At 54.3% G+C, this 27,894-nt stretch overlaps 1 protein-coding gene across 3 annotated transcripts; it reads right to left on the minus strand.

Annotated features, from left to right (window-relative positions):
- Positions 1–1,801: 1,801 nt before the first annotated feature.
- LOC120694747 (condensin complex subunit 1-like) lies at positions 1,802–27,168 on the minus strand. Of its 3 annotated transcripts, XM_039977996.1 has the most exons (17): positions 26,917–27,165; positions 25,951–26,276; positions 25,704–25,864; positions 24,495–25,626; positions 24,219–24,410; positions 23,118–23,768; positions 22,840–23,013; positions 22,688–22,755; positions 22,365–22,587; positions 22,181–22,280; positions 21,955–22,070; positions 21,804–21,861; positions 3,188–3,339; positions 2,881–3,076; positions 2,470–2,640; positions 2,309–2,396; positions 1,802–2,137 (listed from the first exon to the last, which is right to left on the minus strand). In XM_039977996.1, exons 1-17 carry the CDS (start codon positions 27,056–27,058, stop codon positions 2,125–2,127), a joined length of 3,963 nt encoding a protein of 1,320 aa, XP_039833930.1. In that variant the 5' UTR covers positions 27,059–27,165; the 3' UTR covers positions 1,802–2,124. The 3 variants fall into 3 exon arrangements, with proteins under 3 accessions (XP_039833930.1, XP_039833929.1, XP_039833931.1); XM_039977995.1 differs by having other exon boundaries at positions 1,802–2,396; positions 26,917–27,166; XM_039977997.1 differs by lacking the exons at positions 1,802–2,137; positions 2,309–2,396; positions 2,470–2,640; positions 2,881–3,076 and having other exon boundaries at positions 3,195–3,339; positions 21,821–21,861; positions 26,917–27,168.
- Between the last annotated feature and the right edge of the window lie 726 nt (positions 27,169–27,894).

Raw genomic sequence — 27,894 nt, forward strand, 5'->3', positions numbered from 1 at the left:
AGCTAGCACCACAGTTTGGCTTCAGTATACCATCTTTTATGTCCTGGAACAGGCTCTCGAACAAGGACTTTTGTTCGTGCTAGCTTGTCAGTCAGTTCTCGGTCGCGTAACCTTGCCGTTCTCGGGCGCCTTTCGAACAAGGACTTTTGTTTGTTTGTCTTGACAGTTCGGCTTCAGTTTATCATCAGCTCTCTGCTTCCTGGTATCTTGCAGGATCTATGCTCTTGCTACTTGTCTGTCAGCCAGTTGTCGGTCGCGTAACCTTGACGCCTCCCGTGTTTTAGCTTTTAGCCTGAAAAATCTCACTCGCCCCTCTCGAACAAAGGAATCTGTGCTGCAGCTTACTTACTCTAGAGGTCCAGGTGCAAGCAAGTACACCAGGGAAACCTGTAATTTCCACTACCTCCTGCAGCTGCTGCAGGCAGATCGGACACAAAAGATCTCCGGGAGTCGGAATCGGAACCGGGATCGTGTGGCTGCGACGCCGCGACCTCGCCTCCCGCGCTCCTCTTGCTGGTTGCAGCCTCTGGAATTGACAGCTGACCCGAAGAATATCCATGCGGGCGGACATGGCCCTGAACCTGAATGGTCGTTGGTCGCCAACTAATCTAATCAACCACCCCAGCTTGCGCGAGACGGCGAGCGCGCTCCCTGTCCCTGGCCACGAGCACTGACGCACACAAACCTGGCTGCAAAAATCACAAGACCTGGGCAGGAGTCGCTGGGAGCTGTTTCAATCAAGTCGAGCTGCTTCCGTCCGAGCCAAGTCCCAGCGCCAACGGCGTGTGAGATTCAGACCACAAGTACGCGGCGAATCTCCAAGCGTCCGTCCAAACACAATAGATACGGCGTGTTCTGGTTCTACCACGGCGAACGATCTGGTTTGATATTGCAAATGTCTCGTAGCGGGGAAAAATGCACAAAGGGCCCAGACGTTTTTTTTTTGACAGTCTGCTGATTTTCCTGCGGTGATGAGTCTGTCCGACAAATCTGAAGTTTTTGCATTGCCACACGCTTCTTCAAATTCAGAAAGAAGAAGAAGAAACCGCCTGCCACTCGAAGTAGTGGCTGCAGACGAGCCGCGGAGAACGTGCGGCGGAGGAGCACAGCCCACGGCCGCCGGAGTCAGAGTCGCCGTCGCGGCTGGCCCAGTCGTGCGCGATCAAATTCCTGGAGGACGACGCGCGCTTGTGGTTGTGGGTGCCAGCGGCCCAGGGATTCGCAGCCGATAGCGAAAAGGATAGCTCCCACAGAGCGCAAGCAGCCCGGCAGCACCAGGACAAGCCGACCCAACAGTTGGTGTGCCGCTTCCTGCTTTCTTGGGGGCAAGTGGTCGTGGCCGTGGATGCTCCAGCCGGCCACCGGGGGGTCCCAGGATAATAACCGCTCGCTTTGCTTTGCTGGGTTCCCTTCCTATCCAGCTATCCTGATGGGTGGGTGATTGCGTCGTAGTGACCCCGTAACGTGTCGATGTTGAGAACAGTCGCGAGTCCTGGCTCCTCAATTTGTGGAATTGTGGTGAGTGGTCAAGTGCCAGGCTTCACATTGGATCGGTCGTCAGTTGAGGAGCTGCACAGTCGTTTTCTGGATTCATGGTAGATCTATGATCTATCATTGTTACATTTATTTACTACAGACGGACATTTTTTTTTGTAGTAATACCGAACGGAAAGGTTGTGGACGACATGATTGGGCTGGATTTTTTAGAACAAGGCATTCAAAATATCGTAACATGGAAGTAAGAGAGATCAGGCCAGATCAGACCGCCAGATGCACATCGAATCCTTCGGGAGCATGCGGGTAGACATCCGGTTGGAAACCAGAAAACTACTTCATCAGCAATCAAATACAGGTTTCACGGGAGATATTACAGCTAGACAGGATTCAGCAAGCTAAAGTAGACCAACGAACACGAACATCAGACTAGAAGGATAAATTCACGGGCACTGTTGGATTCAGATGTCCAAGGTTGAGGAATCCTCAAGGGCACAAGCACGCCCGGTTTTCCAGGAGATCTCAAGGTGAGATCACCGAATAGGTCAACGCATTGAACAGACACAAAAGGAGTTGCCACTAGGTCTATATTACACCAAAGCTGCGGTAAATTCTGGGAACGTTGGGGCGTCACCTTCCTTGTCTGCATACAAGGAAATTTTTTTTAGCAAGTCACTGGTAGAAATAAAGTAGGTGCTACTCAAATAATATGGCATGACTGAAGAATGATGCAATAATCTGTAGGGCTTTAACCATTTGAATCTGAAACAAAATACAAATCAGCATTAATGAGCAGAAAGATAGATGCAAGCACCTTCTGGTTGAGCGTCTAGCTGGAGCAATGTCTGCTGAGTCCTCTAAAACAGGATCTCTGGCTTTCTTTACCCTTGATCGTGACAAGCCTGCATAATACATGAAAGTTCCTCAAGAAACTTGATGTGTTGTGTTGATATCAAAACTGGAACCATGAGTCACCTTTGCGGACAGGTCGTGTTGACTGAATCTCTTCGCTACCATCTTCTGATTCTGTAAATGCGGCTGATGTCTGACAGTTTCCTGTAGAAATATTGTCACTGCATTCTGGCGTCTTCTCCTTATCTTCAGTGCTGCTATCCACTGAAGGATCAACTACCTCGCTAGTTTCTTCTGTCAAGGGCAAACATTGTGCAAGGTAAAAATGTGGTTGATGTCTGACAGGTGAAAACGTTGTGCAAGGCAAGCTGTAACACCATCTAGTGCATGGATCTATATAGTCCTTAACCATAAAAGAATTGGAAGTTTGTTCAAAATCATCAAAAGATGGACACATGGAATTAATCAACTTATGCAGTTATGTAGCATAGAGGGTAAGGCGATTCAGGAATAAGTGAAAACTCTTCTGCTTACCTTCAACAGAATTGCCACTACTCTGTTCAACTTCCTTACTAGCCAGAAATTTGTCTAGCGAGCCAATTCTCTGTCTGTGCGCCTCAGCATTTTTGGTTGTCACTTCCTGTTCTTTCTTTTCCTGATGAACCTTGCCAAGTTTCTCCTCAAATTCCTCAATGCAAACTTTGAGCTCAGGTTTCGCAAACTTCTTGCACTGATTAGAGGGTAACCATAGACAAGTAGGGAGGAAATGTTCAAAAATGTTCATCATGCTTCATTTAGCAAATGTGAGGCCTACAAAATCATCAAATCCTATGCTACCAACCTTTGATATCACGCTTTTGAAGTGGTTCATCACAGAATCTTCAGATAATGCATGCTCAAACATCTTAAAGTTATCGATGAGTTTCTTCAGACCCTTCTCAGTGAAGGTTAGCTGAGAGAGGCAATATGAGATATACTCCCACTGTCTAATATCTGAAGCACATGCAAAGAAAGTGTTGGACATCTGAGAATGGAGTAAGCTCAAATTTTCATATTTCATGAAAATGTTAAAATGCATGCAGTAAGGCGCAAACCGTTTCAACAAGACTAAGGATTGGCAAAGAAGCAAACCTTATATATGTGCAAGCGCAGGAGTGTCAAAAAAGGAGCTAGCAAATCACAATTATATGTGCTCTTCTGATGAGCCATACTGTCGGGTGCCACAATTAGGGACACCCTAATTGAGGTACTAAAACCACTTTCAAAAACACAAACATATGTTAAGGCAACTGGGCCCACGAAGGCCCACGGCCTATTTCTCCCTCAGAGGAAAGGAAAGGACTCAAAGAAGTCCAGCATGTGGCCCAGCCACATCCCCCTCGGGCAGGTGGCCAATCTCCGCCTCGCTCGAGGGCCCCTCTCAGGCCCACCGAACAAACTCCGCCCCGCTCGAGGGTAGCGGATCTACCCTCGGGCGGGTCACTCATCTCCGCCTCGCTCGAGGGCTCCCCTCGGGACCCTCGACCGCGCAATCGCATTTCCGCCTCGCTCGAGGACAGCGGACCTGCCCTCGAGCGGGTGGCCAATCTCCGCCTCGCTCGAGGACAGCGGACCTGCCCTCGAGCGGGTGGCCAATCTCCGCCTCGCTCGAGGCCATCTCTCGGCACAAGGGACAAATGGCCCCGCCGCCCAACCGACCGCCGTACAAAGGCATTAAAGGCCAGCTACTCCGCCACGGCTCAAAGGACGGGCGGCGTCAGACTGCCACTCCCGCAGTGGATGTGACCGGCGTCCCGTCCACTGACCCCGGTCACCGCTCTGCCACCCCAGCCGCTGTAGCAGCCCTGTGGGGCATTCAACGCGGTACAAGACAAGTTGGCGCCGCCCCCGTTACTGTTCCGCCGACATCAACCATCCGAACTCACCTCCCGCAGGGGAAGGGGTCTGGTGATGGCACGTGTCCTCCCGAGAGGGGCACTCTGCATGCGTGGGCAGGGCCCCGGACCTCTCTCTTGTGGGGTCCGGGACTTTCATGCGCCCCCGGACCTTCTAGTACGCACGCTCGCACCCCGACCAGGGGGTCCGGGACCGTCCCACGCCATTACTACCGCTGGGACACTGCGGGACGACCGGCACAATCTTCGCAGGGCCAGGGACGGAGCCCAGGGCGACAGCGACGCGCGCCGCCTTCCCACAGTACACTTTCTACAGTGCTCGATCACTGTACCCGCGATTCAGGGGAAAACGACGACTTCCGCGCCCCTACACTCATGTACGCCGCCCCTCCTTACAACTATAAAAGGATAGGGTGGGCTTCCTTTTGGAGGGGCTGATCGACTCTCTCCAACAAAAGGTTGGAAGTAAGTTCTCTGAACTCCCCCTCAGAGGACTCTCAGCACGACTGAGCACTCCTCTCAACCAACTCCACCTCTAGCAGAGACTTGGGAGCTTCTCTCCCTCTCTCGCCTCGCTTGTATCCCCTACTACGAGCACTTCGGGTGCAAAATAATACAGTGCCCTCGCACACCCCCTTTGCTGGACGTACGGCCCCGCGGCCGGAACCAGGATAAACCGTGCGTTACTGTGATTGCCTCTTGCATCATCATCTGGGACGAGGAAACACGCAACATTTACTAGTTGGGATTCAGGCCCCACGGGTCGGAGCGCCGACAGTTGGCGCGCCAGGTAGGGGCGCTGCGTGACTTTTTCTCTCTTTTTCCCACTTGATCTCCAGGAATGGCGAGCAGATCGAACCCATACCCTATGGGTGTTTCGGATCCGTTTCCAGCGGGACGCGCGATCTCGTTCGGGAGTCTCGAGTTCAGGACAACCGGCAACGGTTACCTCATGCAGCTCCTCTCCTCCGAACGCAACCTCATCACTCCGACTTCGCCAGCCCGGCGCAACAGGCGCTCGGGTCAGCGTTCGCGACAAGCACGCGCGGAGCGGCGTCGTGCGGCACGCCACAGCTCCCCCACGTGGGTCGAGGCTGGCGTGTCGCAACTCAGCATCACGACCAATGGGGCAACCGTTTCGCCATCGCGTGCCTCGGCGTCATCTGCGCCGGCACCATCGCCTGCGGCAACACTAGTGCCTCCCAGGGGGGACTCGACTTCGGCGTCGCCCTTCCCCTTCGGGATGCGCAACGCTGCCGCCCACGCCTCGTCAACCGTCGCTGACTTCATCGAGCGTGGGGATCTGCCGGGTTATCATCTTCGATCGATTCGCAGCCCCATCGCGTCATCTCCTGACGAATCCTACCCCGAGACGGCGAGCTCGATCGCCGACGACATCGACTTCTTCATGACCAACTTCGTAGCCGAGGAGGCCGAGGACTACTCCGGGGCCCGCGACCCTGACGCTCTCCGCGCGTTCCAGCTGGCGACGGCCTACTGCCTCACCTGCTCCGAAGACTCCAGCGAGGGGGATTTCGATCCTTCTCGGGAGTGCTTCATGGTGGACCTTGCGGACGAGCAAAATGACAACGCCCCAGGCAACGACGGGGAAGCCGGGGCGGACGCGCGGGCAAAGCAACCAGCGAACCCGCCTGCAGCGCCTTCCTCGTCAAGCTCGGCGACGCGACAGGCCCAGCTGGCGCAGCTCAAAGAGCTTCAAGCCAAGCTCGACGAGCAGCGTCAACAAACCCAGGAGCTACGCGCCGCACTCGAGCAGCAGCGTGTCGTGCCTGGTGCACACGCCCAGGCGGCGGGACGTGTTGCCCGGGAGCGCATCCTGGCCGACGACAACGTCGACAAATCTCCGGAACTGAAGACGGCGGGCGAGAAGCTCGTCGCTGCGGCTTACCTACTCCAAGCTATGCCCGAGCCATCGACACCTTCGGGCCGCAACCTGCGCCGCGCGGCACAGGAGCTCATCGAGCAAGCTGCCGTGCAGCAGGCCGAGAGTTCTGCGTCTCGCATGCGCTCGAAGGCCCCGGAGCAGTGTGATGGGACTGCGCACCAGGACCGTGAGGTCTCCGTGCACACACCCCCAGCGGCGAAGGGCAAAGCAGCCGTAGCGCCCGGCGCGAGGACACCCTCGGTGCACGAGCGCATCGGGAGAGTTCCCGTAAGGGAGCGAATCCGTGACACTCGCGGGCACGCTGGCGACGGCGACGCCCGCAACGTCATCAACGGCAGGAGGTACACCCCTCGACGGGGTGGACGCTTCGACCCCGAGCACGACAGGGGTGAGTCACCAGAGCCTCCGGGCACCCGGGTGTTCAGCCGGGAGATTCGAACCGCGCCTTTTCCCCCGCGCTTCCGACAACCCAACACCCTCGTCAAATACTCGGGCGAGACTGATCCTGCAGTCTGGCTTAACGACTACCGCCTAGCATGCCAGCTAGGCGGCGCGACGGAGGACGCGGCCATCATCCGCAACCTTCCTCTCCATCTTGCTGACGCCACACGAACGTGGCTCGAGCACCTGCCTGCGGATCAGATCCACAACTGGGTCGATTTGGTCCACATCTACGTGGGCAATTTCCAGGGCACGTATGTTCGCCCTGGGAACTCTTGGGACCTCAAAGGGTGTCGCCAAAAGCCCCGCGAGTCCCTGCGTGACTACGTGCGACGCTTCTCCAAGCAGTGCACCGAGCTCCCCAGCGTCACCCACGTCGAGGTCATTAACGCTTTCCTCGAGGGTACGACGTGCAGGAACTTGGTGCACGAGCTTGCGAGAAGCCGACCCGTTAACACCAATGAGTTGTTCGACGCTGCCACCAACTACGCCGCCGGCGAGGAAGCGGTTGGTGCCATCTTCGACGACAAATCGAGCAAGCGCAAAGACGATACGCCCGCGGAGGGCGGCAGCATCAAACCTAATGCCCCCGCCAAGAAACTGAAGCGGGGGAAGAAGGGAAAGAAGCCGGTCCCACCAAGCCAGCGCGGGTCAAGACAGGCAGGGGACTCCAAGGAGGCCTTTGCAGCTGCCCCAGACCGCAAGGGACCTCGAGGCCCCCCTCGAGGCGGTGGTGGCCAGTTCGACGACATGCTTAAGAAGCCGTGTCCTTGCCACAAGGGCCCGGTCAACCATACCCTCGAGCAGTGCGAGATGCTCAAGAAATACTACAACCGCATCGCGCATCGCGACGAGGACAAGAAGAAGGATGCTGGTGACAAAGGTGGAGATGACGAGTTCCCCCCAGTGGAGAACGCCTTCTTCATCTTTGGAGGAACAACGACGAATATGACTTCTCGGCAGCGCAAGCGTGAGCGCCGCAAAGTCTTTTCCGTTACCAAAGCCACGCCATCCTACTTCGACTGGTCGAAGGATACCATCGCCTTTGGCCGCGAGGACCACCCCGACTACGTCCCGCATCCGGGACGGTATCCGCTCGTTGTCGATCCCATCATCGGCAACACTCGCTTCTCCAAGGTGCTCATGGACGGAGGCAGCAGCCTCAACATCATGTACGCCCCTACCTTGGAGCTCATGGGGATCGGACTGGACAAGCTTCGCCCCAGCAAGTCGCCATTCCATGGCGTTGCGCCGGGGAAGCGAGTCCAACCCCTCGGCCAGATCGATCTGCCTGTATGCTTCGGCACAGCCGCCAACTTCCGCAAGGAGGTTCTTACTTTCGAGGTGGTGGGATTTCGAGGGTCCTATCATGCCATCCTTGGTCGTCCTTGCTACGCCAAGTTTATGGCTGTCCCCAACTACACCTACCTCAAGCTCAAAATGCCGGGTCCGAAGGGCGTCATCACCATCGACTCTTCGTTCGAGCACGCCTACGAGTGCGACGTCGAGTGCGTTGAGCGTGCGGAAGCTCAAGCGGAGGACGAGGCCCTCGCAGCCACCCTCGACAAAATGGCGAGCGAGGCCTTAGACTCCACGCACCGACACGCCGGGAGCTTCGAGCCCGCCGAGGGTATCAAGAAAGTACCCCTCGACCCAAGCCACTCCGACGACAAGGTGTTGCAGATCAGCGCCACCCTCGACGACAAATAGGAAGTGGTGCTCGTCGATTTCCTCCGCGCCAACGCAGATATCTTTGCGTGGAGCCCCTCGGACATGCCTGGCATACCGAGGGAGGTCGCCGAGCACTCTCTTGATGTCCGACCCAACTCCAAGCCGGTGAAGCAGCGCCTAAGACGCTTCGACGAGCTCAAGCGCCGGGCGATCGGCGAGGAGTTGCAGAAACTTCTGGCGGCCGGATTCATCAAAGAGGTATTCCATCCCGAGTGGCTAGCTAATCCAGTATTAGTGAAGAAAAAAAGTGGAAACTGGAGGATGTGTGTGGACTACACTAGTCTAAATAAGACATGTCCGAAGGTTCCCTTTCCCTTGCCACGAATTGATCAGATTGTAGATACTACTGCGGGATGTGAGCTCTTATCCTTTCTTGATGCTTACTCCGGTTACCACCAAATCAAGATGAAAGAGTCCGACCAGCTCGCGACTTCTTTTATCACACCTTTTGGCATGTACTGCTACGTTACGATGCCCTTTGGCCTTAGAAACGCCGGAGCTACCTATCAACGGTGTATGCTCCACGTTTTCGGAGACCATCTTGGGCGGAGCATAGAGGCATATGTCGATGACATCGTTGTAAAATCCAGGAAGGCGGACGACCTGGTTGCCGATCTCAGGATCGCATTCGATTGCCTACGGGCCAAAGGGGTAAAACTTAACCCCGAGAAGTGCGTATTCGGGGTGCCTCGAGGCATGCTCTTGGGTTTCATTGTCTCCCAGCGGGGCATCGAACCCAACCCTGACAAAGTCTCGGCCATCACTCGCATGGGACCGATCCGAGACTTGAAGGGGGTACAGAGGGTCATGGGATGCCTAGCGTCCCTTAGCCGTTTCATCTCGCGTCTCGGCGAGAAAGGCTTACCCCTGTATCGACTCTTGAGGAAAACCGAGCACTTCACGTGGACCCCCGAAGCTCAAGAAGCCCTCGAAAGGCTGAAGGCATCGCTCACTCATGCTCCCATTCTTACGCCACCTACGGACGGCGAGCCCCTCTATCTGTACGTAGCTGCGACGACCCAAGTGGTCAGCGCGGTGATCGTGGTTGAAAGACAAGAGGAGGGTCAGGCTCTGCCCGTCCAGCGGCCGGTGTACTATATCAGCGAGGTGTTGTCCGAAACCAAGACACGCTATCCGCAGATTCAGAAGCTGCTCTACACAGTAGTGCTAGCTCGACGCAAGTTGCGCCACTACTTCGAGGCTCACCCCGTCACCGTTGTCTCGTCTTTCCCCTTGGGAGAGATAGCCCGCAACCGGGAAGCCGAGGGTAGAATTGCCAAATGGTCTGTGGAGCTGATGGGAGAGACCCTCGCCTACGCCCCCCGCAGAGCGATCAAGTCCCAAATCTTGGCTGACTTCGTGGCTGAGTGGACGGACACTCAGCTACCCCCAGCACAAATCCAGGGCGAATGCTGGATTATGTACTTCGACGGGTCGGTGATGAAAACTGGCGCCGGTGCCGGCCTCCTACTTATCTCACCCCTCGGAGAACACATACGGTACGTGATCCGCTTGCATTTCCCTGCTTCGAACAATATGGCGGAGTATGAGGCCCTCCTCGGTGGCCTCCGCATCGCCATCGAGCTCGGCGTCAAACGCCTCGACGCGCGCGGTGACTCTCAACTTGTCGTCGACCAAGTAATGAAAGAGTCCAGCTGTCACGACCCGAAGATGGAGGCATACTGCAACGCGGTGTGCCGCCTCGAAGACAAATTCGACGGTCTCGAGCTCAATCATGTCCCGCGCAAGTACAACGAGGATGCCGACGAACTGGCCAAGATAGCCTCGGGGCGGACCACTGTCCCCCCGAATATCTTCGCCCGCGACATCGCCAAGCCCTCCGCCGAATTCAAGGACCCGCCGGAGCCGGGCCCCTCGTCCACCGGGTCCCCCGGCGGGAACCCCCCGGCGGACGGGGTCGAGCCCATGGACATTGACTTTGGGACCACCTCCGCGGACGAGGCCGAAGCAATGGAAGTCGACGAGGCCCCCACCTCGCGAGACTGGCGCGTCCAGTACCTTGACTGGATGATTCGAGGGATCTTACCCTCGAACCGTGCTCAGGCACGGCGCCTCGCCAGGAGGGCCAAGTCCTTCGCTCTAATCGACAATGAGCTACACAAGCGCAGTCCCTCGGGCGTCTTGCAGCGATGCATCCCCCTCCCCGAGGGCAAGGAGCTGATCCGCGACATCCACGCTGGCATCTGCGGCCATCACGCCGCGCCACGTACCCTCGTGGGCAACGCGTTTCGGCAAGGATTTTACTGGCCCACCGCGGTCGCCGACGCCACCGACGTCGTGCGGACCTGCGAGGGTTGCCAGTTCTATGCTCGAAAAACACATCTTCCGGCCCATGCTCTGCAGACCATCCCCATCACGTGGCCGTTCGCCGTGTGGGGGCTGGACCTCGTCGGTCCGCTGAAGAAGGCGCCCGGGGGCTTCACCCACTTGCTGGTGGCGGTCGACAAGTTCTCCAAATGGATCGAGGCTCGACCCATCGGCAAGATCAAATCCGAGCAAGCAGTCCAATTCTTCACCGACATCGTCTTCAGGTTCGGGGTCCCGAACTCGATCATCACCGACAACGGCACCCAGTTCACAGGCAAGAAGTTCTTGGCGTTCTGTGACAGCTTCCACATACGTGTGGACTGGTCGGCTGTGGCACACCCACAGACGAACGGGCAAGTGGAGCGTGCCAACGGCATGATTCTCCAAGGACTAAAGCCAAGAATCTTCAACAAGCTGAACAAGTTCGGCCGGAGGTGGCTCACGGAGCTACCCTCGGTCATCTGGAGCCTGAGGACGACCCCGAGCAGAGCCACGGGCTTTTCTCCGTTCTTCCTGGTCCATGGTGCCGAGGCTATCCTCCCCACTGACTTGGAGTACGGATCGCCGAGGCTCAAGGCATATCAAGAGCAACGAAACCAGCGAGCTCGCGAAGACTCGCTGGACCAAGTGGACGAGGCTCGAGACATGGCGCTCCTCCACTCTGCGCGCTACCAGCAGTCCTTGCGAAGGTATCAAGCGCAGAGGGTCCGGCGCCGAGACTTCAACGAAGGGGACTTGGTGCTAAGGCTTCGACAAGACAACAGGGGCCGCCACAAGCTCTCACCTCCATGGGAAGGACCGTACATAATCGCCAAGGTGCTCAAGCCCGGCACGTACAAGCTGGCCAACGAAAAAGGCGAAGTCCTCACCAACGCTTGGAATATACAACAGCTACGTCGTTTCTATCCTTAGCATTTCAAGCTATTTGTATATTGTTCGTACTCGCATTTTCAATTTCCCGAAATAATAAGGAAGTACGCTTTACTTATTGCTTTTTGGGAACATTCCCGACCCTCGAGGGCTCGGGCGCGCACGAACATCGAGGTATGCTCGGCTTTACCCTCGACAAAACCGAGCCTCCCTCGGGGGCTACTACGGGGGGAACCCCCGAACGTCCCCAAAAAGTCGCCAATGTTTTTTCGAAATATCTCCGTCTCGACCCTAAGCTTCTCGTATCCTTGGAAAAAACAGATGCGAGGCGTAAGCAACTACGGTACGGGGCTGGCCGAGTCGTGGGGCCGCCTACGCCTCCGGGATACGGCACCCCCCTCACCACCCTACGCCTACGTTGCTTATGAACGCGAACTTCCTCGCAGATGTTTATCTAAGTCGCATACGAAGAACACGGAAGTAAAGTAAAAAAACACAGGCTCGAACACACAAGGCCTCGACGGGCCACACATTCAAATTACAAAAACAAATCTCTTATATTCATAAAGTGCGATTACAAGGCGCGACTATGATAAACACTAATCTATTTACAATGGGCTTCGAGGCCCAACTTTCCTACAGGCATCCATCCCCCCCTGCGGGTCTTCAGGGGCGTCGAATTCAGCGATGGGAGGGATGTCTGCCTCGAGCTTCTCGGCGAGGACGGTGGCGAATTCCTCTGCGGCTGCGTCAGCTTCATCCATGATGACCGACGCGGCGTCCACATCCGCATCATCAGGAACGACGTACCCCGACGACACCCTCTGGAGATCCATGAGGTAATGCGTCGAGGCCACGGCGAGAGCCCGCAGGACACCGAGGCGGAAGGTACTCTTGGCGTGTTCGGCAATCCGGCCGCCTAGCGCGCGCAGGCGGCTGATCACCGAACTGCCCGAGACGGCGCCCTCCCCCTCGAGCTCTTGACACACGCTCACGGCGGTCTGCTCCAGCTCAGCAAACTCCATCTGTGCCGCCGTGAGCGCGGTGTGGACCGCTTCCTTCGCCGCGGTTTCATCCGCCACCTTTTGCCTCAGCTCTGAGCAAAGGAAATCAACATTAGCCACGAAAGAAAGCAAAACGACGGAAAATCGAAGGTACTCATCCGCCATGTTCTTTTGCGCCTCCTCCCTCTGGGTACGGGCGGCCTCCTCGAGCGAGGAAATGGAGGCTTCCTTTTCCTTAAGGCTAGCCCCCATGTTCTGGAGGGCCACCTCCCTCTCTTCGAGGGCCACACCCTGTTCCTGGAGGGTCCCGGCGAGCGCAACCACGGCCACCTCTTTGTGGAGGAGCTCGGCTTTCTGCTGCTCAAGAGTGGCGCCGAGGTGTTGCAGCTCGGCGCTCTGCGCCTCCGCCTCCCGAGCTCTCTCCTCGAGCACCGTCCGAAGGCGCTGCAGCTCGGCAGCTTGTGCCTCGGCCTCCTGGGCCTTCTCCTCCGCTGCCGCCCTCTGGACGTCCCGCTCACCAGCAACCCGCGCCAGCTCCTCCTCCAGCGCCTGCTGACGCGCTCCCAGATCGGCCATTTTGGTGTTGGCGTCGATGTTTTTGAGCACCAGCTCGGCGTTGTGTTGCCCGAGCTGGCTCATCTGGGAGTACAGCCGGTTCATCTCGCCGCTCTTTTGGCGCGAGATTTCCCACAGCTGCTGCAAAGGGGGAGGGTGTGGGTGAGGACGCGTAAAAGCTAAAACCGAATCCGAGCAATTTTCGGGGGGAAATATTTACCTGGCTGACCTGGTAATCCGCGTTCTGATGAAGCTGATAAGCGCGGTCGAGGGCCTGCAAGATCTCGCGCCCAACGCCCATCTGCTTGTTCCAGGCCTCCTCCTCCTCCTGCTCCTTGCGAAGGAACTCTGAGGGGACACCGGACGGGACGATAACCCCGAGGTGGCTCCCCTCCGACGCCCCCGCTTCGAGCACGCCCGCGCTGGCCGACGCGAACTCGGCAATATGTGCGGCGGCGCTCGCCGCAGCAGCGGGGTCGATATCCATCGAGTCCCCGTACTCCTCGCTGCTGTCTGGCAGCTCCACCACCGCCGTTGCGCCCCCCTGCGCCGTGGGCACGGGCACTATCGCGGCAGTACCCTCGTCTCGGGCCTCGGTGGGCTCCGAGATGGGGGCTCCTTCTACCGCTGGCGCCTCTTGCGCCATTTCTTCTGCGAGACCCTCGCCCTCGGCCCTCGAAGGCTCGAAGACGGGGTCTCCTCCGCAGTTTGGCCGGCAGAGTGCTCCTGCGCGCCCCCGCCAGTTTCTCCTCCTATGTCCGGCCAGGCGGCGATATTTGCGTCGCCCTGACCGGCCTCAACATCAATGACCGCTTGGGCGGCGCCACCGGCACCGCCCTGGCCGGTCTCCTCGGCGTCGGCCGCTTGAGCAGCCGCCTCGGCGCCACGGTGGCCGGCGTCACTCTGACCAGCGTCAACCTCCTTCTCCCGGGCTTGGTGCGCCGCCTGGGCCCCTCGGGCCACTGCCTCCCGTAGCCTAGCGGCCGCCGCCTCGAGATCCAAGGCGGGCGGGGGCTGCGGCGCCGTGTGCGGAGTGCTGCGAGCCCTGGTCTTGAGAGCCTTGGCCGGGGCAAGCCGCACTGCATCCTTGGGAACGGCCCCGGGGCTGGAAGTCAAGAGGCACGAGTTGAGCGGGATCGAGAAATTTACCAAGTACATAACAAAAAACGAAATCCAAAATGCTTACCCAGATCGAGCACTCATGCTCCTCTTCCTCGTGGCGCTCTTTCGAGCCTGGGGCATCGGGCTGTCCCTCGAAGACTGCCCCGAGGGCGCCCCCCTCGTGTCAGCCCGATGGCTCGAGGCTGCCAGCACGGACGACTCCTCTCCCGCCGCGGCCTCGTGGCCGCGGATCAGCACCTGGGGCGCAGGCGACCCCTCGCCGGTCGCTGGCGAGGATGACCCCCGTACCGCACCCTCGAGGGTGGGATTCGCCGATGACCCCGCTACGGCCCCCGGCTCCTCTGGCGCCACGGTTGCTCCCTCTTCCTCGTCCCACAGGTAGAACGGTAGGGGGCTCGCGCCCTCCCCGTCCCCCCTCGGCGCGCGGTCCTCGGCATCCGAGGCCTCCTCCGAGTCCTCCTCTGAGGACTCAGGTGTGGCGGGTCGCGGCTTCCCCTCCGCCCGAGCGAGCTGGCGCGCCTTGTCGTGCGCCGCCTTCCTTTTCCTCTTCCTCTCGGCCTTGGCCTCCACCGCGTCCTTCCGCCTCTTCATCTTCTCCGCGTGGAGGCGATTGATCAGGCGCTGTTCTGAGACCGGAGGCCTCGAGGTGCCGCATCTCAAACCCTGTACAATACACACAGATGGGGTCAGGAAAGGGGAACTACACGATGCACGACGTGTTCGAAGCCAAAACTCACCAGGGAAATATACCCCGGCTCGGGACGCATCTTGATCCTCCAAAGATCCGCGGGATCTTGGGGAAACTCCGCCACCGCATACTTCGCCCTTCGGGCGGCGATGGTGTGGGAGAGAAGCTTGCTCGACGTCCTCGAGCCCTCGACCTTGCTCCCGGGGATGAGCCGGTAAATCGGCAGGGCCCTCTCCACAAGAGGGATCACCCTCTGCCGGTGAAAGTTCGCGATGACGTCCGCCGCTGTCAATCCCTTCCTCGCCAAACGCGCCAGCGCATCGGTAAGGCCCTCGAGCCTGGCTTGTTGGGCTGGGGGCGACACCCCCCAGTCCCACTTCGCCGGACGCTCCCGAAGAACCTTGTTAGTAAACGCCGGGAGCGCGCCGCTGAAGTTTCGAAGGTAGAACCACCCTCGGCTCCACCCGGAGTTGTTTGTCGTCATCTTGCTTGTGATGTAAAGGTTCCGCCGGTTCGGGCGGACGTGGAACGTCAAGCCACCGGCGCGCGCGAACCGCCTTGGCTGGTTCCGCGCGTTCTCGACGAAGAGCTCGCCGCGGAACAGGTGGATCTAGAGATCCCAGTGGACGTCGATGCCGAGGTACCCCTCGCAGACGGCGACAAAGACCGCCGCCTGCGAGATGGAGTTGGGGCTGAAATTGTGCAGCTCCACTCCGTAGTACTCGCACAGCGCCCTCATAAACTTGCTGGCGGGGACGCCGAAGCCCCGTTCGTGGAGGCGCACGAAGCTCACAACATAGCCCTGCGGGGGCTCCGGCTCAGACTCGTCCGGGCGCGGGGAAATCCACGCCGGCGCCCCCGCGTCGGGGTTCCGCGGCAGCAGCCGATCGGCGACCAGCTGCTCCAGCACCGCGACGGTGGTGGAGGACTTCCCCCATGGCAAGGGCTCCTGGATATCCGACATCTCCGAGAGTCGAGGGGGATGGAAAAAGGAAGGCTCCGAAATGGCTAAGTCTCTTCCTCTCTCTTTCTCTTTCTCCTTTTCTCCTTCTCGCTCTAGGCTATGGGTTCAGGAGGCGACGGAGGCGGAGAAGGCGAAACAGGATGAAGGCAAATGGCCAGGTGAACCCAAAACATCCCCTTCTTCTCCATATTTATGTACCACGGGGGGCGCACCCACAGCCACGGCCCAAATCTACCGCATTCAATGCGGTAGATTTTGCTATCACTGACGGGTGGGCCCCACGACCGCGGAGTTCCCCACGCGCGCACGCGGCGATAAATGCGGCACGGTAACCGGCGGGCGCGACGCGACTGTTGTGTTATCCCATCCGTCAGCCGCCGCCCACGCCGCTCCGTCTGCCCGAGGCCGACGCCTGAAAAGGCGCGCCCACGATCGCCCACCACCAGCGGAAGACCCGCGCGCATGACTTGCGACTCTGCGTCGTTTCAAACCAAGACGGAATATTCCTTCAGGGGTCTCTTTACCCTCGAAGGAATCGCATTTCGAGGCCTTACTGATCAAGGGATCGAAGCCTGGCCCTTCAGGGGGTTCGACAGGCGCCCCAGATCACCGGATTCAGGGACTGCAGGGATGTGCCATACAAGCTACCCTCGAATGCGGAGTTCGAGACATCCTACGCAGTGTTCAAGGCCAGTCGAGGGTGCCTAGAAGGGGGATCCCATCGAGGGAGAGCGTCAAGCCCTCGGACCCTATCGAATGGGTCCGAGCCCCGCCTAGTGAACCCTCGCAAGCGCTTTATGAGACGTGTCTATGGACCACGAGCCGACCCCTATCGAACGGGGCACGGACATCCACTTGAACAACCCGCTAATAGCTCACTGAAGCAGCCATAGCTCGCGGCCCGGGCATGGGTAGCATGGTGCGCTTCACCCCTCCTCCCTGCGGAAGGGCGACGAGGGTCGTAATTAAAGTCGAGGGTTTCCCCTGAACGCCTTCACACGGGCCTAGGCTCGGGGGCTCCTCGCACACCACGGTTCAAAACCACACCCTCGAATAAATCGACAACCATCACTTATGAAGCTCCACGCGTAAACCGAACCCACCGCTATTAGCGTACGTCCCCCTAACGGCTAAAGCTGAACGCCAGATCGCCGTACCAGCACTAAGAGTGCCGAGGCCGGCTGAAAAAGTACCGATGCCGGCTGAAAAAGACGCTGGACGGCCATCCCAGTAGAGCTACCCAGTGGGACGACGTTTGTAGCCCTTGGACGAGCACAAACGCTCCTCCAAGGCCTCGGGGGCTACACCCGCGGGTGCGCTGACGCGCCCCCGCGAAGGAGACTTCACACATATTCGAGGGTCGTAACTCTATGTACACCCCTATACCCTCGGTAATCCTCCCCGCAGAGGAGAAAGGGGACTTTATTGCTCAATGCAAGTAAAGATTACAAAGGGTCACCGGCGCGAAGCCATCGAAAGATACAAACACCTTGCCACCTATGTGGCAATTTTCCCTGTCTTGGGGAGGAGCGAGCGACGAAGAAAGGCACCAAGCCCCTAGTTGACGCAGCGGCGAGGCTGCTAGGGATGCGAGAAGCGGCCCCCAGACCTCACGGGTCCAGCGGGACGCTCTCCTCGCAAGCCTTCTTCTAGCGTCTCCTCCACCGAAGACCATGCGGGGGATCAAGCTGGCGGACAGCGCCCTCCGCACCGTCTCCCCGAGAGCAACCTTGTCACCGGGGGGGACGATGCGAAAAACAGCCGCCGAACCTGGCGCCAGCGCCCCGGTCAGGCGTCTCCATCCCCCTTCAGGCCAGGGGACATCGCAGGAGCAGGACCCCACGGGCCCAATGCTCTTCTGCTGATCCCACTGAAGCTGAGGGATGGTGCGCACGCCCACTCCGGTCTTCCCCAACCGCTCGCAAGCATTCTTCTAGCGCCAAAAGCCTAAAAAAGCCAGGCCACCCCATCTGGGGGTCGGTCACAAAAAGTCAAAGGAAACATTACAAGAATTGGGCAATGCTGGAAGAAAGAGCTGGGAGGTTGGAGAGGAAAGGGAACCCCACGATCCCTATTTATAGCTGCGCCGGGCGTAAAGCTTCAAGCCTGTCGAAGAGCGGTGGCTTGTATCGCCCGTGACGACACAGCGCACCACGAGCAAAAGATATCCTCGGCCCCCGCGCCGAGACACGACCAAACGAAATAAAGCGGAGCTGGGCTCCTGGACGCTGAGCGGCGCAGCGACGGCTCAGGCCGACCGCCCTCGAACGGCGCGCCACAAAGCAACCAGGAATGCCGGGGCCAAGGCCCTGCGCGCGGGACAGCTCGGTGAAAGCACCAGCTGCCAAGCAGCGGGTGCCGCCGTCGCCCTGGCCCCCCCTCATCACACGGACACGTTTCGTCCTCCAAACAAACAAACAAAAGGGCACGCGCCTCGAGCACCCTGCCCGCAGGCGCACTACCCCGTCTGACGAGTTGTCACATCCGCGGGGCCGGCGCCCAGGCGCGCCTGGCGGGGGCACGGCAGTCTCCGATCACATCGAAGGAGAAATCGCCGAAATACCCTTTGGCCGAATCCCTTGACTCGACCAAAACCTCGGGGGCTACTGTCGGGTGCCACAATTAGGGACACCCTAATTGAGGTACTAAAACCACTTTCAAAAACACAAACATATGTTAAGGCAACTGGGCCCACGAAGGCCCACGGCCTATTTCTCCCTCAGAGGAAAGGAAAAGACTCAAAGAAGTCCAGCATGTGGCCCAGCCACATCCCCCTCGGGCAGGTGGCCAATCTCCGCCTCGCTCGAGGGCACCTCTCAAGCCCACCGAACAAACTCCGCCCCGCTCGAGGGTAGCGGATCTACCCTCGGGCGGGTCACTCATCTCCGCCTCGCTCGAGGGCTCCCCTCGGGACCCTCGACCGCGCAATCGCATTTCCGCCTCGCTCGAGGACAGCGGACCTGCCCTCGAGCGGGTGGCCAATCTCCGCCTCGCTCGAGGACAGCGGACCTGCCCTCGAGCGGGTGGCCAATCTCCGCCTCGCTCGAGGCCATCTCTCGGCACAAGGGACAAATGGCCCCGCCGCCCAACCGACCGCCGTACAAAGGCATTAAAGGCCAGCTACTCCGCCACGGCTCAAAGGACGGGCGGCGTCAGACTGTCACTCCCGCAGTGGATGTGACCGGCGTCCCGTCCACTGACCCCGGTCACCGCTCTGCCACCCCAGCCGCTGTAGCAGCCCTGTGGGGCATTCAACGCGGTACAAGACAAGTTGGCGCCGCCCCCGTTACTGTTCCGCCGACATCAACCATCCGAACTCACCTCCCGCAGGGGAAGGGGTCTGGTGATGGCACGTGTCCTCCCGAGAGGGGCACTCTGCATGCGTGGGCAGGGCCCCGGACCTCTCTCTTGTGGGGTCCGGGACTTTCATGCGCCCCCGGACCTTCTAGTACGCACGCTCGCACCCCGACCAGGGGGTCCGGGACCGTCCCACGCCATTACTACCGCTGGGACACTGCGGGACGACCGGCACAATCTTCGCAGGGCCAGGGACGGAGCCCAGGGCGACAGCGACGCGCGCCGCCTTCCCACAGTACACTTTCTACAGTGCTCGATCACTGTACCCGCGATTCAGGGGAAAACGACGACTTCCGCGCCCCTACACTCATGTACGCCGCCCCTCCTTACAACTATAAAAGGAGAGGGTGGGCTTCCTTTTGGAGGGGTTGATCGACTCTCTCCAACAAAAGGTTGGAAGTAAGTTCTCTGAACTCCCCCTCAGAGGACTCTCAGCACGACTGAGCACTCCTCTCAACCAACTCCACCTCTAGCAGAGACTTGGGAGCTTCTCTCCCTCTCTCGCCTCGTTTGTATCCCCTACTACGAGCACTTCGGGTGCAAGATAATACAGTGCCCTCGCACACCCCCTTTGCTGGACGTACGGCCCCGCGGCCGGAACCAGGATAAACCGTGCGTTACTGTGATTGCCTCTTGCATCATCATCTGGGACGAGGAAACACGCAGCATTTACTAGTTGGGATTCAGGCCCCACGGGTCGGAACGCCGACACATACGATGAAGCTTTGGGAGAGGGTTATCGAGCATCGCCTAAGAAGAGTGACAAGTGTGACACAAAACCAATTTGGGTTCATGCCTGGAAGGTCAACCATGGAGGCGATTTTCTTAATACGACAATTGATGGAGAGATATAGGGAATAGAAGGACTTGCACATGGTCTTCATTGACCTTGAGAAGGCATATGACAAAGTACCGAGAAATGTCATGTGGTGGGACTTGGAGAAGCACAAAGTCCCAACTAAGTACATTACCCTCATTAAGGATATGTATAAGGATGCGACGACGTTTGTCCGAACATGTGATGGCAACACCACTGACTTTCCTATTAACATAGGCCTACACCAGGGGTCAGCATTGAGCCCTTATTTATTTGTTTTAGTGATGGATGAGGTCACAAGGGATATACAAGGTGAGATCCCTTGGTGTATGTTCTTTGCTGATGATGTAGTGCTAGTTGACGAGAGTAGGACAGGGGTTAATAGGAAGTTAGAGCTGTGGAGACGCACGTTAGAGTCGAAAGGGTTCAGACTTAGTAGGACCAAGACCGAGTACATGATGTGCAATTTCAGCGCGACTAGGCATGAGGGGGGAGACGTTAGTCTAGATGGACAAGTGATGGTCCAGAAGGATACTTTTCGGTATTTAGGATCGGTGCTACAAAAGGATGGCGACATTGATGAAGATGTTAGGTATAGAATTTCAGCTGGCTGGTTGAAATGGCGGCAAGGTTCTGGCATCCTTTGTGACAAGAGGGTGCCACAAAAGCTAAAAGGCAAATTCTATAGGACATCAATTCGTCCGGCGATGCTATACGGTGCTGAATGTTAGCCTACAAAAAGGCGACATGTCCAGCAACTGAGTGTAGCAGAGATGCGAATGTTGCGGTGGTTTTGCGGGCACACAAGGAGGGATAGAGTCCGGAACGAAGTTATTCGGGATATGGTCGGAGTGGCACCAATTGAGGAGAAACTTACCCAGCATCGGCTGAGATGGTTTGGACATGTCCAACGAAGGCCTCCTGAGGCGCCAGTGCGTAATGGGGTTCTTGAGCGGGTCGATAATGTAAAGAGGGGTAGAGGTAGACCTAAACTGACGTGGGATGAGTCGGTTAAGAGAGACCTTAAGGATTGGAATATCTCTAAAGAAATAGCTTTGGATAGGAGCGCTTGGAGACTAGCTATCAATGTGCCTGAACCTTGAACTTATTTCTTTCGGGTTTCATCTCTAGCCTACCCCAACTTGCTTGGGAAAAAAGGCTATGTTGTTGTTGTTGTTCATTTCCATTTATATGATGCAGTAATGCTGCTCCCTATGCTGATATATGCAATGCTGACCACCTTTTTCATTCAAAACTATTTCTCTCTTTATCAGTGCTAAGACACAAACATCAGCACCCTCTTACTTTTGCGGCTCTGCGCACTAGCGCCATCTTGTGTTTACACTGGTTTTAAGAATACATGCACTCATGTGGAAGAGATCAGCATACATATTGGGATCAGCCGCATGTCTTGGTCAAAACACTCATGTGACTAGCTCCACTTACAGACATGCATGCAGGATAATCTCCACTAATCCCAACATGCATGCTGATCTCTTCCACATCTCTGTCTCCAATCTGTCAACTACGCGCGCACTCAATGCTAACTCTCTAGTAACAAGATTAGTGCTAACATTAACATCCCAAAGTACCTTACCAAGTATCACCACCACTTAGCTAGGTATCGGACCAACTCAATCCAAAGCATGAATTCCTTGGTATGCATGGTGGTCAAAAGGTGACAAGTACTAGCAAACAGATGGGGTCCTATTTATCTCATAATTTCTTGAGTGAGGGTAGTTGATCAGTATATTTCTATTGAGGGCATAAGAATAATACCGTTTACACCAGCTAACCTGTTGCAGAGCTTATCCACAAGAGCTTCCATTTGTTTGTCCTGGGACCACAAAAGAGTATATAGTTATTGGCAAGTGAATATCAAGTACACTGCCGGTGTTCATATAATAAGTGAAACAGTCATACATTATACCTTTTTAATAGAGGTGATTAAGAACTGCATAATGTTGCAAAATGTTTCGTCTTTGAGGTTTTGATTGCACAGTCTGCCCAGGATATCCGGAAGAAGATTATAAATTGGATTGCTTCCTTCAGAGGCCACCAAGAGGGGTCAAACAAAAAAAAAGTTAGATAGAAGTCAAAGTCAAACTCTGGTATTCAATTTTATCAACCAATGTTACTGACAGATGTTGTCATACCTTTCTTTGACAACTCATGAAAGAAGAGTTTTGCAAGGCTTGAGATCCTCTCATTTTCATCTTCTATCCTTACAGCCATTTCATTTATATAACCTTTGACCTGCAAAAGATTTCGAAAGTATCTGAAAATTAATAGAATGGTGGTAGGGGAGGAGCTTGTGTGTGCATGGGGTGGGGGGTTGACCTTCATCATATCATTCAATATAAGATGAGAAATAACCAGCACAGCATTCTTCCGCACAGATACTGAAGGATCACGTAATCGGGCATACATATACTCAGTCCAGGGTTCCAAGAGGTTTGGGAAGCGAACTGCTAAATCACCAAGAGCTATAGTGCAATTGGATCGAACAACTTCAGAAGGTGCACTTTCAGCAACAGTAAACAGAATTTGAAGATTTGCTTCGCTGAAAGTTGAGCCTTTAATGTGAGGGTGTGCTTTCATCAAATGCACATCAGTCCACAATATTGAACAAGTAGAGTCGTGTGAAAGAAAAAAATACTTACCAGAATTCCGCATCAATGATCATTAGCTTGCAAAGAGCAAGAATGGCAGAAGCTTGTAACTCTGGGAACTACATCCAAAATGAAAAAAAATAGTAGGTGCGGATATTAATGGAAACAGATGATAAAAAATACAAGAAACCCAATAGACTAACCTTCTGCAGAAGAGTCAGATTACTGCAGAGTTTTGAGAGAAATGGTCCACAATGTCCTATGAGATTCTTTTCAGAAGAACAGCAAACTATCTCCTTTTCTGCCCTTTCAGCAAGGGATTCAATTGCAATATCTATTGTTGCGCCCAGTCCCAGTTCGGCATTTATGCCTTGTGCCTGTTGCAGAGTAAAGCACAACCAGTGAACTTAACTGAAACAATGACAGGTAAAAGTTGACAAGGTAAGCAAGAACAGAGATTTAGCAATCAAGCAAGAATTACCTCTGAACTTCTAGATGCATCCGACTGCGGACCCTCAGTGATGGGTTGAGAACTTTCATTCTTCCGTTTCTGTTTCTGAATTTTCCTAACGGAAGTTTCGATGTACACCAAATGATTCAGTGCTATATGGCTAATAACAAAAAGAAACCTACCCAGTTTTGAAGGTGCTACTGATGAGAGAAAGGCATCATTCTGAGTTTCATCTCCATTTGACACATCCTCAGTTCTTGAAACACCGAATACTGAACTGAGGCACTTCTTTGCAATCTCAGTAGCAAATATTTCAGGTGCAGGGTGTAATGTATAGATGGTGCTTATAGCTTTATCTGCAGCTCCATACCATATTTTCTCAGGAAGCGAGAAGTTTGTTATCAAACCTTGCAGCGCAGCAAATACTCTACTATTAGTACTTAACAGTTTGCTTCTGTCTTCTTCTGACAATCTCTGCAGAGCAAGACAAGCAGTTCTAGCAAGCAGAGGCTCCTGCTTAGCCCAGCGTCCAAACCCAATGTCAATAATATCTTGCAAGTGAGTACCCAAAATGCTGGGAGATGACTTTGCTGCCATACAAAGAACTGATAAAGCCCCACGACTTTGCACTGGTCTCACTCCGTTGATGTTAAAGCAAAAATAGTCCCACAGTGCGGCTACCTGTAAGAGGTGATGAGTATTAGAAAGTATCCTCCTCACAAGCAACTTTAGGTACCATTAAAGTGAAATAATAGAATTCAACAAAACCCTTATACTTGAAAAGTTCAGCTTTAGATTCAGATGAATACAGTGATCAGAGAAAGAAAGACAATGTAGACACAAAAGTCTCAATTCCTTCAGAAAGTATGAATCTTTTTGTTGAGGTATATAACTAGGATCTTCAAGACAAAGTAACTCGAGTCAGAGTGTAGAGAAGATTGTGGCAAATTTATCAGGAAACATCTTAATTGCTCTATGTTAAAAAACATTGGTGCTCAATTAACTACTGAATTTTCTCTTCACTATTGAATTATAAATAGATAGTACAACTGCCTAGTTAGTTAATATAAACTAGAGTAGTTACATTCAAGTGGTAGCAAAAACAAATTTGAAAGGGAAAGAAGAGTGCACCGTGCTAGATGAAATTTCTCCTTTTGAAACTAAGGAGCTAACTAAGCTCTCAAGAGCAGCAAGGTCACCAATGCTGCAATCAATGGCTAGGTTTAACAAACTGCTTGCCGTTTCTGTTGGGCTTTTCCTTGTGTATATTGTAATGAATGCGCTCTCCACTGCTTCATATATTGACTTATCCTGAGAAAATACCTGCAAAGGTCAAAGGGTCACAGAAATATTAGCAAATAATAAGAAGAAAAAAAGCAGGCAGTTTTTTAGGGCATTACCACTTACCAGAGGTAACATTTTCCTGAGTGCTTCTTCTGATCCTTCGATCTGAAATTGTCTGCATCTCATTAGTAAAAGAATGGTGTTCTCAACATCCGTAGCTGAAGATGATGCCAAGAGCTGAATAAGAGTTGGCATTAAGGAAGTTATGCACTTTGAAAACCGCAGACCAGCTTCAAGTGATGCAACTATAGCTCTGATCTGTTCCAAGTTTGTTATTTCCACAATCGTGGCATCAGGATGGTTCTGATCCTGACTGTTTGCTATACAGCTATCACTGACACTATCGGGTTGGCCCATGACTGCTTCACCGAGAGAACTATCATTCACAAGCTCATCTTGTTCTGGATTACAAGGATCCATTCCTTCTAATTTTTCCTTGTACTTTTCTAGAGTTGCCTCAAAGGATGAATTCTTTAGCTGAGGGCCAAAAGGGTTGTGTTGCAGCATTGTGATGAGAAGTTGTAGTGCTGATTTTCTCACAATAGCACTTTTGTCCTCCAATCTCCCCGAAGCAACTGAAGCCACTTCATTCCACAGGCCAATTGAGATAGAGTTTTCTTCACACAGCTCTGCCCACACCTGAAGCACACGACTCCTTGTGTATGCTGACACATCCTTACAGCGCTCAATCAAAATTTCTAGCATAGCCTGCTTACTTCGTAGCCGAGCAGTGTTATTGCCTTCAACATCTTTGAAAGCCTTTGCAACCAGCTTTCCCAAGACTCCAACAAGAGCATTTCTGATCTTATATGAGTCACCGCCAAAGTGAGGTACCAGAACACCGATATTGGTTGACATAAGCTTTGGCAAGCGGTCTGCAAGCTCCACAAGAAATCTCCCAACATTATCAGCACCAACACTATCCCTTGCATAATCTTTTGGGTCAGTCCGACCTATTTCCCTAATTAGGGAAATTGCAAGGCTTCCATCACCAAACTTTTTCTCTGCAGAAGCAACTGTTTCCGCAAGATGAGCAACAGTGAAATCAAACTTGTGGATCAAATGCAAGACAGATGCGCTGATTTGTGAAATCCTCTGATGCTTCGTGGCAATTGCTCCAATTATCCTGCACAAGCCAATTCTTGTATCCTCATCTTTTAACACATTTTGATTCTCGCAGAGAACATAAGTACACCTGCATGTCATCAAGAAAGCATTGTCATTACAAAAGGTAGGTTGCTGGAAAGCACCAAAGCCCGTTCTACAACTTACTTTGAAACAAAGGATAGGTATTGTTCATCAGTTCCTCCAGGACCAAAAAGTAGTGAAAGGTCAGCTTCAAGAGAATTAGCTATTAGACTCATGATCCTCCCTCTTTGAGCTTCCCAGTTCCAAGTATATACATGATTCTTCTTACGACCATGCGCTGTCACCTAAACTCTCATGGAAGAATGAAGTCACTTACAAAAACAAGGGTAAAAATAATCTGAACAATTTGTAACTTCAGCACAAAAATCACCTTAGCTCCTGTGCAGCTTTCAGTAGCAGATTCCTCAGTGAGAACAATGGAAAGGAGAAAGAAGGAATAGATCTTGAGAGCATTGCGGTGTGAGGCAATGCGATCAGTGATTGGGGTGGCATCAGAAGGGGATGACATAGATGCACGAGAAAGTGAGTCTATGTTGGGTAGAAGAACACTAAGGTTGGAACGCAAGGTCTCAACGAGGTTAAACTTAAGGCCTGGGGGTAGGCAGTTGAAATCGCGCACAACAGAATAGATGACATCGAACACCTCCTGTTCCTCGATGCAGAAAAGCTCCTTATCAGACAGATCAAACGATGCACCTTCAATTTGCATCAGAATGAAAAAAAGAGTCAGTTCACATTGACGGGATTCTTTCATTCAAAAAAAAAAACTAAAGCTTGCTAGATCTGCACACTTTTTGTAGAACAGATTTCTAATTGCATGCTACCACAAAGTGGACCAGCCAACATTGGAGACCTAAGATATATGAATAGTTAAGCAAGAAAGCTTATGTAGGGCTATCAGCGCAAAACTCATAATGACTTTTGTTAGCTGTCCGCATCAGAAGGCACTTTTCCGAAATTAGATCAAGTTTCTTAACCCAGCATTGTCTAGTAGCACAGTACAATATAAAAGCATTAGTAAGACCATCAATTTCAAAATTTGTTACGAGCAAGCTCGAAAAGTTCAGTGGAAGTAGCCGCGTGCGTTAGTCGCAGGCTCAATTTTACACATATGCACCGATTTGCTTGAGAAAAGGTATTAGGGATACTAGCCATCCAGATCATAAGCTCCGATTAGTACGGCCGACCAACAAAACCCTATTCCAGTAGAGTTTTCAGCAGGCAGCGTTCGAAATGCGAATCCGAAATCTACATAATTCCTAAGGACCGGGGCAACCCCCGACCCAAATAGGAAGTGTGCGCGGTTGGAGAAGTGAAGTAGGCGGCGGCACGTTACCCTTGACGAACTCCTCGAGGTCGGCGGCGCGGAGGGTGGCGACGGCGACGGGGTTCTGCGGCCGGAGCGAGGGCTCGTCGTCGCCGTCGGTGTCCCGCTCCAGATCCCGCAGGCTCGATGGGAATACGAACGGCGGGGCCATCTCGCCTCGGGCAGGCGGACGCCGGCGAGCGTTCGGAGGGGGTGGGTCGTCGGAGGAGCGGAGGGGGAGGGGAAGAGTTGCGACTTGCGAGTGTTTCGAAATCGAGAGCGGGAGGCGTGAGATTTCGTGACCGCCGTTATGACAGGGAGGACCCACCATAGATGAAGGTGCCGCTTGTCAGCTTGGATTCGAATACACGGCTAGCTAGTACTCAACCGTCAATGTACGCGTCCTGAAAATAGCTTGCCTCTTTGGAGTTCGTTTAGATCCTCTAAAAATTTAGTCCCTGTTTAGTTTTAAAAAAAATTATAGTACCTGTCACATCGAATTTTTAGACATTGTGAAAGTTTTACACCGAAAAATTCGATCATTCCTAGCTTTCCACAATAACCAAGAAGTCAGGACAACAAGTGTGTCGAAAGCCTTCCTGTCATCACACTGAATTTGCTTCCGTGACTGCTGCCACCAGTCGACAAACTCAGCTTGAGCCGGTTGAGGAGTAAGCCTGTTCAGATTCCATTTATGTAGTACAGTCGACCAAACCTCTCTAGCGAACACACAGCCAATCAGGATGTGGGAGATCGACTCAAAAATCTGAAAGCAGGCCGAGCAGGAGTCATCATCCTGAAGATTATGCCGCTTCCTCCTCTCGGCGGTCCAACAGCGATCATGTAAAACTAGCCAAATAAAGAATTTGTAATGACCTAGTGCCTTTGTTTTCATGAGTAGCTTCGCTCCCTGAATCGAATGCTGGCCAATGAAAAAAGCCAGGTACGCGGAGGCTGTGCAAGGTTTGGTTTTGCACCAAATTCTAGATTTGCAGATATTCAATAAGC

This window comes from Panicum virgatum, chromosome 2K (assembly GCF_016808335.1).
Source record: "Panicum virgatum strain AP13 chromosome 2K, P.virgatum_v5, whole genome shotgun sequence".
In the NCBI taxonomy this organism is placed as follows: domain Eukaryota; kingdom Viridiplantae; phylum Streptophyta; class Magnoliopsida; order Poales; family Poaceae; genus Panicum; species Panicum virgatum.